This window comes from Tamandua tetradactyla, chromosome 26 (assembly GCF_023851605.1).
Source record: "Tamandua tetradactyla isolate mTamTet1 chromosome 26, mTamTet1.pri, whole genome shotgun sequence".
Lineage (NCBI taxonomy): Eukaryota > Metazoa > Chordata > Mammalia > Pilosa > Myrmecophagidae > Tamandua > Tamandua tetradactyla.
In genome coordinates, this window is record NC_135352.1 from 24,429,357 (window position 1) to 24,439,819 (window position 10,463).

Genomic DNA, 10,463 nt, shown 5'->3' on the forward strand with positions numbered 1-10,463 from the left:
TCCCACAATAAGAAAAAAGAAACAAAGAGTCACTAAAGAGACAATAACAAAGGCAATATCTGATTCTGGGTGTGTGATAACAAGGGTAGGAACAAGCGTTCAAAAGGACATTATTAGAATATATAATAAAACTGTAATGCTGACTTAAGCTTTATGTCAGTATTCAATTTCCTGAATGTGATAACTCTACTTAAGATGGATACATAATTGAATGTCCTTGTTTGTAGGAAATGTACATAGCTGTATTAAGTATTAAGGAAGCATAATGTATACAAACCACACTCATGTGTTCAGAAAATGGATTGATCAAAAGATAGATGGATGGATGGGTGAATGGATGAATAGATAGAGAGAGAGGTATACACAGAATGATATGGTAAATGTGACTATGGCAAAATGTTAAAACTGGTGGATGTAGTATCTGGGGGGATAGGGATTTGTTGGAGTTTTCTGTATGGGATTTGCATTATTTTTTGTAACACTCCTATATGCTTGAAAGTATTTCAAAATAAAAAGTTTAAAATTAAAAAAAAAATCTCAAAGTTATATGACATCCATAGACTGGATACATTTATTGAATAGAGACTCTGTTCTGTCATATTTGAACATATTAACAAACATAACAGAAATTTCCAGCCTTTTGTGATTATGGGAACATAAATGAGAGGCTCATATTCACACAAATGTTTGCTACTTTCTGAACACACAAGCTTTCCTGAGTACAAAGACTCCAGGCCTCAGGATGTGGGAAGAAAAGGGACTTTTCTGAGAAGGCTGAGTCATGAGTCTCCCTTACCCACCCTGGAAAGGAGAAGTTGTGCACAGGCTCCCAGGGAATCTGGGCTGTCCCAGGATGCAGACCTCTGCACATAGGATAAAGGCACATTCAAATAGCACAGTTATTTAAGAGTCAAATAAATAAATACACTTGAAAAAATGACATATATTTATAAAACTGGCCTCAGACAGTGGGATTCAGTATAACGGGAGCTAGTTCTGTCTCTCCTTTTTTAGTGACCTGCACATACATGGAGTAGTCCAGGTAATGAATTTGGTTAGAGACACAGGATAGGATCGTCTTTTACCACATTCATGTGGAAGTTCATTATTCAATCTGGCTGTTCATGTGGGCTCAAGTTCATGGACACTCTTTTGGGGCTTTTCTTTCAGATCACCTGATGTTAATACTGTCAATGCATTCATCATCTTAATTAATAGCCATCTGTTGGTCTTAAACCTCATCCTCAGTAAAGGCTCAGGAGATGTCCCTCAAACATGGCTATAAGCAAATGGTAAGAGGCCCTGTGTTCATCCCTTCATTTGGGAGACAAGGAGAAAAGATAGGCCTGAGAGCTCCTTCAAAAGAGGCTGGAGGGAAACAGTAGATGAGGGACTCATCTGTCACATTGTAGAATGCAATATGTCCAGATTCGTAGTCTAAGAAAACACCAACCCTATGCACAGGCTCTTTCACGTGTTGACCTTTCAGAGGCGATGAGACCCAAAGACTATAATCCTCTCCAATTTTCAAACCTATGAGTGAGAAGAGGTCCCCAGGTGGCTTTGGGAGATTTCCCTTTCTGCAAACTGAATTCCTGCAAATCCCCACCTCCCACTCGGTCTTATTTCCCACTTCCACCTCCCAATAGTGTCTTCCACAGGTGAAGATCTGAGAGCCCAACACAGTTGCAGACTGGTCAAATCTCTCTGGGTTGTCTGGTAGCTGTTGTCTGACTCCTCCATGTCTCACACTTTTCAGATCCTCAGACAAGACTAGATATGCATTGGCTGTGGCTGGATCCAGAGTTATATCAGCTGCAAGAGAAGAAAAGAATGAATTTCTCTTTGGCATTCTTGAAAAACCTTTTATGTATGTGGAATTTAAACAAAATGATCAGTATTGGTTCTAATTTGTAAAATGTAATTTAGGGGAGTGTGGTGGTTTTCTTTGTTTATAAAAGAATCTTTGGGCCCTTCTTTCATTTTTTCATAAAAGGTAGAGTGAACCTCTAAAAAGTCATGTGAAAAGAACAGCCTAAGAGGGAGAGGGGAATCTCTGATAATGGAATTGAAGTTGTTCTGTCTATAAGACAGTTTTAGTATTAAGAGCTTTTTTATCCAAACATAGAATACCCTTTTTTTATTCGTAATCATTTTAGCCAAGTATGGTCCTGATTCTTCAGTTTGGGTGGGAGAGTAATTTAAGCAGTTATCATTTACTAAACATCTCCTGTGTGCTCAACATTATCTGTACACTATTCTCATTTAATCGTCCAAGTATTATTAATGTTTTTCCATTTTTATAGAAGAGGAAACTGAGGCTCATAAAGGTTAGGAAACTTGATCAAGTTTACAAAGTTACTAAGTTCTTGGGAGAGAATTCCTAATCAGCATATTTTTTACAATGACAGGCTGAAATGCAGCTTCAAATGAGTTAAGGCAATGCTTGGTTACCATCTAATGAAATACACTGTGGACCAATAGGAGGCCTCAGCTTCTGCTCTCTTGCCAGGGTCAAATAAGAGGCTTCCACTTTTAATCGACTGTCCAAACAAGATTAGGTATCCTATAATACAATTTCATGCCTTTACCTATAAACCAAATTCCAATTATAACTAATTATCTGTGTGATTATTTAATGTTCATATCTTCAATTTCCCTGAATGTTCTACAAAAACAAAGGCCACACCTGTCATTCATCACTGTAATTAAGTCCAGAGCCTAACTGCATAATACTGTGCACACAGTAGGCACTTATCAAATATCCGTTGAGTCCAAAGCTCATTGGATCTTCCTCTGAAAGTCAAATTGTCAACAAGATAAACCTGAGCACTGTTATGGTTTAAAATGTACATCCTCCAAAAAAAAAGATATGTTGAAGTCCTAATCCCCATGCCTTAGAATATGACCTGATTTGGAAATAGAGTCATTTCAGATAAAATTAGGTAAGTTAAAATGAATTCATACTGGGGCAGAGTAAGTCCTTAATTGAGAATGACTGGTGTCCTTATAAAAGGGGAGAAGAGACAGAGAGAAATAGGGAGAAGATGGCTATATGACAATGGGGACAGAGATTGGAGTGCAGCAGCTGCAAGTCAAGGAATGTCAAGGATTGCAGGCAAAACATCAGAAGCTAGGATGAGACAAGGACAGATTCTCCTCTACAGGTTTCAGAGGGAGCATGGACTCCAGAACTGTGTAACAATCAACTTCTGCTGTTTTAATCACCCAGCTTGTGGTACTTTGTTGGCAGCCTTAAGAATCTAATATAAAGGCCCACGCTGACCTCTCTTGGTCTTGGCTGGCCTAAATATTGGAAGCATTCCAAAAGAGCAGTTCTTTTAATGTTCCTTCAGTGGAATTTAAGAGTTCAAGTAAGTGTTTATCCTTAGAAGAACACAGCTAGAATTGGAAATATTCCTTCAGGAGATGTCTGCCTTTGTGTGCAGGACCCAAGGGTGGGGGGTAAGGGATGGAGCTGGGACTGGGAGGGATAAAACAGAACAAAAAAAGCAAGCAAAAAAGGAAAGATCCAGATTCCTTAGACAAAGAAAAGGAAGCCAGATCAAAACATCAATCAAGTGTCACTGCTTGTCTCTGCTCAAGAACAGAGATGGTTTGTGGCCCCAGGCTTCCCAAGTGCTCAGTTCTAACTCAGGATGCCTTAGCGGAAAGCCTGACTCCCACATGGTGAATATTCTCTGGTAGAAGAAGCTGACTAAAGGCTCATTTTTCATCCTTTGACATATGCTGATGTGAACTCTGGAACTATCTCCAAAGGTTTGACAAATCAGACTGACTTACTGGTAAACTTTCTTAGCATCTCTCGCATTCCAGTGATGTGGCACAGACTCAGTTCCGTGGTGGTGGCCTCTGGACACTGAAGCAAGAGCGGTTCACTCCTACAAGATGGCAGAGATGTTTACTCTGGTTCCTTAGTACAGACCATGTGACCTGTTCCAACTTGAAAGTTCATCTCATTTTGCCCCAATAACATAAACACCCCCAATCCCCACCCTAATAACCTATTTCATCCTACACCAAATCCCTTTATCTTTACATAAAAACACAGAATGGAGACCTACCTTTCCAGTGTTCCTCTCACATCCTAAAGGTAGAAAGGGAAGACTGTTAATATGATCACTAGCAAAGACTGAATACATTTTAGATAAAGTCTCTTGCAGATTCAGAGTTCTCTTCCCGTGGGCCTATAACACTCAGAGTGGGAGAGCAAATGGTAGAAATAAATCCCTGTTTCTTCTAGGGATGGTTGCTGGTGAACAGGAGATGTTTCTCTGAATGACTACAGACAATTTCCTTTTCTCTGTTTCTCATGTAACTCCTTGGTCAGCAGAACCCATTGTTGACAGAGAAGCGAAAAACTAAAACTACTAGTCTCTTTATCCAATGCCTCAGGAAGTTAGAGATAAGCAAAGGAGAGCAAAACTGAGAGCTGAGACCAATCCTGTTTGAGGTCGCAGTGGTTGGATGAAAGTTACTAAATTAACAGGAGTATTCTGTGGACCCAGTCTAGGAAATAGACACGAAGTAGAAGTTGGCTCACATGGCTTATGTGAAGAAGGTACTGGAGAATTCAGTAGCCTAGAGAAGTGCTGGTACAAAGATGGTAAAGCATATGGACTCAGTACACAGAATACATGGATTCTATCACCTATTAGCTACTGGACAGATAAATTACCTACTGGGCAATAGGCTCCAGTTATTAAATAAGTACTGGGATTTAAGAGTTCATGTCAGCTTTTATCCTATCAAGGGAAGAGCTAGAAATATAGAAGCCCCCGTAGGAAGGGTTTGTGTTATTAAGCATATTATTAAAGCCATTTTGTAGATGACAGTCATCTCTGGATAACATCATAATAGTAGTTATCTTCATAGGTCTTGGTAAAGATTAAATTTAATAATGTCCATTAATATGGATATTATTATTATGTCCATTACATAGTCAATACTAAGCAATTTAATAAAACATTTGACAAAGCTGAAGTTGCAGAGGCAGGCACAGAAGAAACTGGAGTCATCATCAGGCTGGTTAGGATAGGTGTTCTTCTGTTTCTCCTCTGCCCAAGACTTTAAAGTATAGAATATTAATTCTTCAAGAAAACTACATTTGGGCAAAAATTTAGGTTTTCAGCCGAACGAAGAAAAATGTACTCTCCATAGCTCAAAATCTTATGGGTTATTGCATATTGCTCTCGTTAATTTTCTCAACCCTCTCATGAATTTTATTCTCACCTCGAAAGATTCTATAATGGAATTCTGACACTTGGACTCTATCTGTTCAATCATTTTTCTTATACTTCTGATTTGCTGTGTCAGCTGGATCTCATTGTCCCTCAGTTTCTTCAGGTTGTCTCTTTCCTCCTTCTCTAGTAGTTGCAGTTGCAGGTGCTCCTCCTCCTTCAGGAACTGATACATTTTCATGTATTCTGACACAACAGCCTGTTTACAATTCTTTGTCTCTTCCTGCCATTACACACACACATATACACACACACAAGTAAATGAAGTTAGTGACAGAAACACTGGTGGTTATAGATTTTTATACCCCTACAAAGCCCTATTACTTCTCCGAGACAATTCTTGAAACCTGACACATAAATTACATACACTATTGATTGGCTAAGTGGCTATTCTGACATTTTAGAATGCATGTGTGTGATAGATACAGCGGTAAACAAAATCAAATTTTCTATTCTCAGGAGACTGGCATTTGAGTGGGAGAGACCAAAATAAACATAGGTGACCAGTATTATGATAAAAGAATAAAGCAGGTTAAGGATAAAAACAACCACAAAAATTTGTGAGTGTTCATTCATGCAAATTTTTTTTTCAGTGAAAGTAGCATTGGATCACATAATATCAATAGAAATATACATGACAAATAATCCCACTTACAAACTCAAAATCTATAGGGAGAATCAAATACACAGTTATATACATTTTTTAATTACCGAATTAAACACTTAATTCTTTGCTTTGGCTGCTAGTCAGCTCAAATCAAATCTGTGGCTAACTTCTAGCATTTGTTCAGACATAGTTATTCAAATTACGATTTCACCCTTGTTTGCCTTTTCTCTTAATGTATTTCTTTTATCTCTACTTTCTTTTTCACAAAGCATTTTATATATTCCTTTTTTAATTGATTTTCATCCTGTCTGTAAGAATAATGTTTTAAATAATTGCAATCAGAGCCATAATAGAGGTATCTATATAGCATGGATGCTCAGAGAAGGAGGATAAACATATATATATACCTGCATGGGGATGACAAAATTGCTTGAATTTGAAAGTCTTGAAACTCCCAAGTAGAAAAGTGAAGGTAGGAGACCAAAAGCAAAGATACTGCATAGTGCAGGAGTGGAACTGGAAATTTTTTACTTTTTTTCTTTTTTTTTCTGATATTTCTCTAAGAATCTCTTTAGACCCCCTTATAGAATCATATATAAGAACCAAAATTAAGACAGATACTTACCTTACATAATATCACCCTTTCCTTTTCATGTATTAATATATTCTGTGCTTCCCTTTTCTTTTTGCGCAAAATATTTAGGACTTCTTGAAGCTTCTTCTGCAATAGAAACAAAACTGTGTTGCAAATAAGCCAAGCACCAGTTTAAGAATGAGCCCTAACCCAAGAGAGTAGTGAAGTCCCCCCCCCCAAAAAAAAAAAATGAGTAGCGGAGCCCCAAGACAGTTTTAGGCAGGGCCCTCCTCATTCCAGCTCATTGGAGCCGCCATCTTTAATTCTTCCCATGGCAGTGACTGCTCTCCACCTGGGAGCTTCCTGTTTGTGACACTCCCTCTCCCATTGAGATTCCTCTGCATGATCCAGCAAGGGTCTCCATCCTTTCCTCACCACCCCTAAGTGACTCAGAATGCAGGCATTTTAGGATCTCAAAGAGAGGCTCCTAGAATGTTGCATAAACAACTGGAATCTCAACAGCCTGAAGGTGAGCAGGTGGCTCAGAGCCAGGGAACAGAAGAGTAAGCTTTTGGGAACGTTAACATCCAAGAACTCTGGGGTTCTTCTCTTGGACACCCCACTCCCCACTCTACCCCTGCATGTAGGCACAAACCTGAGACCTAAACTCATCTGGGGTGTAAGCCCATCCTGGCCCTGCTCTGGGGTTTCAGGTTTCTCTGAGCAAGAAGATACAGCCCCTGAAGCTTGAGGAATGCAGGAAAGATTTGATATGGTTGCATCAGCTGCACCTGTCCTCCCTTCTCCCCAGCCCCCATAGTATGGGTTAAATTGTGCCCCCCAAAAAGTTATGTTGAAGTCCTAATCCTCAGTACCTTAGAAGGTGCTCTTCTTTGGAAATAGGTTTGTTAGAGATGGAATTAAGCAGGTTAAAATCAGATCATACTGGAATGGGGTGGGCCCATAATCCAACGTGATCAGTGTCCTTACAGAAGGGGAAGGGGTGGGGGTGGGGAATGTGGCATTAATGACCAATGAATACAAAGTTTCTGTTTTGGGTGATGGAAATTTTTGGTAATAGGTGGTGGTGATGGTAGCATAACATAGTGAATGTATACTGAATGCAACCACTGAATTGCACGTTTGAAAGTACTTAAAATATGAAATTTTATGTTGTGTGTATGTCGCCTGTGGTAAACTAAATTATGTACCCTAATTTAGACATGTTCTTAATCAGAATCTACATTGCTGTGACTATAAACCCATTGTAAATAGCACCTCTTGGAAATGTTATTTAAATTAAGGTGTGGTCCAAATAAATGAGATTATGTTTTAATCCAGATCACTGGGATCCATTAGAAGCAGGAGAAATTCAGACATAGTAAGAGAAAGCCATGGGGAGGATCAAGAAGTCAGAAATCAGTGGGAACTCAGAAGAAAGAAGAGGAGGATATCGTCATGTGATGGGAAAGCCAAGGAACCCCAAGGATTGCCAGCTGGCTAGAATGCTACTAACCCCAGAAGGAAGCAACTTCTGAAACCATGAAATAATAAATTCCTGTTGTTTAAGCAAAAAAAAGAATGAGCCCAAATGACTGGGATGATGCAAACCAAACATGAGAGCAAGATCCATGCAAGTTTGTGGTCTGGTGCCTAAATAAAAGCACCCATGATTGTCATCGTTACAGAATATCATGGGAGTTAAGTGGAGGAACATGGTTTCTTGTTCTGAGATTTACGGTGAGCAGCCGATCTTACTTTGTGTTGGTTCTCAGCCTTATTCGAGAAATACAGTCTGTTCATTCCATGACTTTGGGTTGAGAAAGAATTTATACTCTGCTCATCATCAGAGAACACGTTAGTGGCTGCCAGCATTCTCCCATAGCTGCCTTGCTCGTCCTCACTCTGCAGCACCTGGGATCTCAGTTGCCTGCCGATGCCAGCCAGCCTGCCCAGGCGCTCATTGGGCTGAAAATGAGGGATCTCTAAGGTCCTCCAGCACTCAGGACAAGATAAAGGAGTACTGTGTTCCTCCCAGCTCCTGAGAAGGCACACCAGGCAAAAACTGTGTCCACACTCAGTGGTCACTGGGCTGGTAAAATAGTCCAAGCAGATAAAACACGTTAGTTCTTCCCTGAGATTTTCCATCAAATCTGCTGTAGACATTTTTTCATGGAGGGACATCAGAGCAAGGTCACACCCCTTAGCCTGGGATTAGAAAAGTCCTCCCTGAAGTTCTATTGTTTTGAGTAATAAGTGGATGATCAGTAGCTATGATGTTATTAGAAGAAACTCTACTCTCTTCTGTGCCTGATTTCACCATTTGACATATACTCTCCCAACACAAAGCCAATTATGACTCAATGTGGAACTCTTGTATGCTGGGTTCATCATCAACCCCAAACTTTTACTGAACCTCTCTCTGTGCAAGCTACATACTGAATACTGAGGGCACACTTGCTCCTAACAGAGTTACCATTTTGAGGTTCAGCTATTGTATATAACAGCACCGTGACACCCCTTAAATACTTTGATTTCAGGCTGGAGCATTGGGTAACTTGGGATCAGCCAGTACAAAGATGTGAATTATGACCTCTAATAGTAGCTGAGTTGGAAGTATGGTCCAAATATTTTTGAAAACTCTGCTGATGGAACCTGGTTGAGAATCTGAAGGCTGAAAGCTGTAATATATATTCATCCTCTCATTGCGTCCTTTTCTCAGCTTGAACAAAACCTAAGATTTCTATTCCTTTATTGGGTCCTCTATCCTTGTATTTAATTGCATTCATCCCAATCAAATGAGAACAATTTCACCATTGAAGAATTCCCTGACTTTAGATGTACAATTAATTGTCAGAAATATATTTATTGCTTTGTTCTTCAGGCCACGACATTCACTCCTCTGCCTTGTGGAAAGCATCTAAAACAACATTCTAGTTGGAAGATGTCTCGATAGGTCATTACACCATGAATTGGCGGAAATAATCATATTTTAGTATAGATATAACTTTTCTCACTTATTTTCTCCCTTTGAAAACATCTGCATTAGGCCCTCTTAGTTCTCCATTAGATAATTGTCCCTCTTCTCCATCAGTTCTTATTAGACAGAGATAAAATGTGAAGATATTTTTTAGGACCTATGAAAAAAATAAACGTAGTGAGGAGATTTTATACAATGACTACTATATAAAAATCCTATACATATTCTTGTCATGTGCTCATGAGTCAATTCTTGTCATGGTCTTCCTCCTACCCTCTGCCAGAAAGTGGGACCTAACAAGCATTCTCAGAGTATAACCAGTTCCACTCTACCGCTAATTTCATCACACCATAATTCCACTTTCAACCGATTACTCTCCAGCTTGCACGCTTCCATGGGTCCCCATTACCCAGGTTATTCCACTCATTTCTTTATTTCAAAGCTCCAACTGAACAAACATTCTTTCCCACTTACCTTCACTGGGATGTCGAGTGGTTTCTTATATTGAATGTTTATTAAAGATTTTTTCTGGTTTTGAATGCTTCTTCCTCTACCTTCCTTCCTCTCAGTTAAAATGAACCTTTCTGAAGTCATTGCTTGCTATATTAAAAAAAATGTTTTAGCCACGCGTCCTTTGTACAGCGTTTTTAAATTACGTGGATGAAAATTTAAGCTACAAGAGAGGAAAATCAGGGAAAAGGGTTATGCCAGTTTTAATAAGATAAAGAGTGGCACCGGATAGGGGTGATGAGACCCCAACTGCTCAGATTGCTTCTAGCCCACTAACTGGGGCATAGCTTCAAAATATTGCTAGGCATTATCTAAGATTGGGGCTTGCTAAATAAACAAATATCTGTAATAACCTTAACAACTGCCACCACTGGAGAAATAATTTATAAGGCGTCATTCATTGTGTTATTCCTACCTCAAACCCAGAAGGAGTCTTTAGCATCAATCAGAATTATTACAATAAGCCTTACAATAGAGCTATAGTGCGTCACAGAGTCTGTGTTCCAATTTGGAATGGGGAGATCGGCATGT

The 10,463-nt window shown here is 39.3% G+C and overlaps 1 protein-coding gene across 7 annotated transcripts; it reads right to left on the minus strand.

Moving 5' to 3' along the window:
• Window positions 1-933: 933 nt before the first annotated feature.
• TRIML1 (tripartite motif family like 1) lies at window positions 934-10,425 on the minus strand. 7 transcript variants are annotated; one of them, XM_077144645.1, is made up of 7 exons: window positions 10,348-10,425; window positions 9,897-10,095; window positions 6,494-6,589; window positions 5,254-5,484; window positions 4,086-4,108; window positions 3,805-3,902; window positions 934-1,815 (listed from the first exon to the last, which is right to left on the minus strand). In XM_077144645.1, the coding sequence occupies exons 2-7, from the start codon at window positions 10,014-10,016 to the stop codon at window positions 1,280-1,282; spliced, it is 1,104 nt and encodes a 367-aa protein (XP_077000760.1). In that variant the 5' UTR covers window positions 10,017-10,095; window positions 10,348-10,425; the 3' UTR covers window positions 934-1,279. The 7 variants fall into 7 exon arrangements, with proteins under 7 accessions (XP_077000760.1, XP_077000759.1, XP_077000763.1 ...); XM_077144644.1 differs by having other exon boundaries at window positions 9,897-10,022; window positions 10,348-10,398; XM_077144648.1 differs by having other exon boundaries at window positions 10,286-10,356.
• Between the last annotated feature and the right edge of the window lie 38 nt (window positions 10,426-10,463).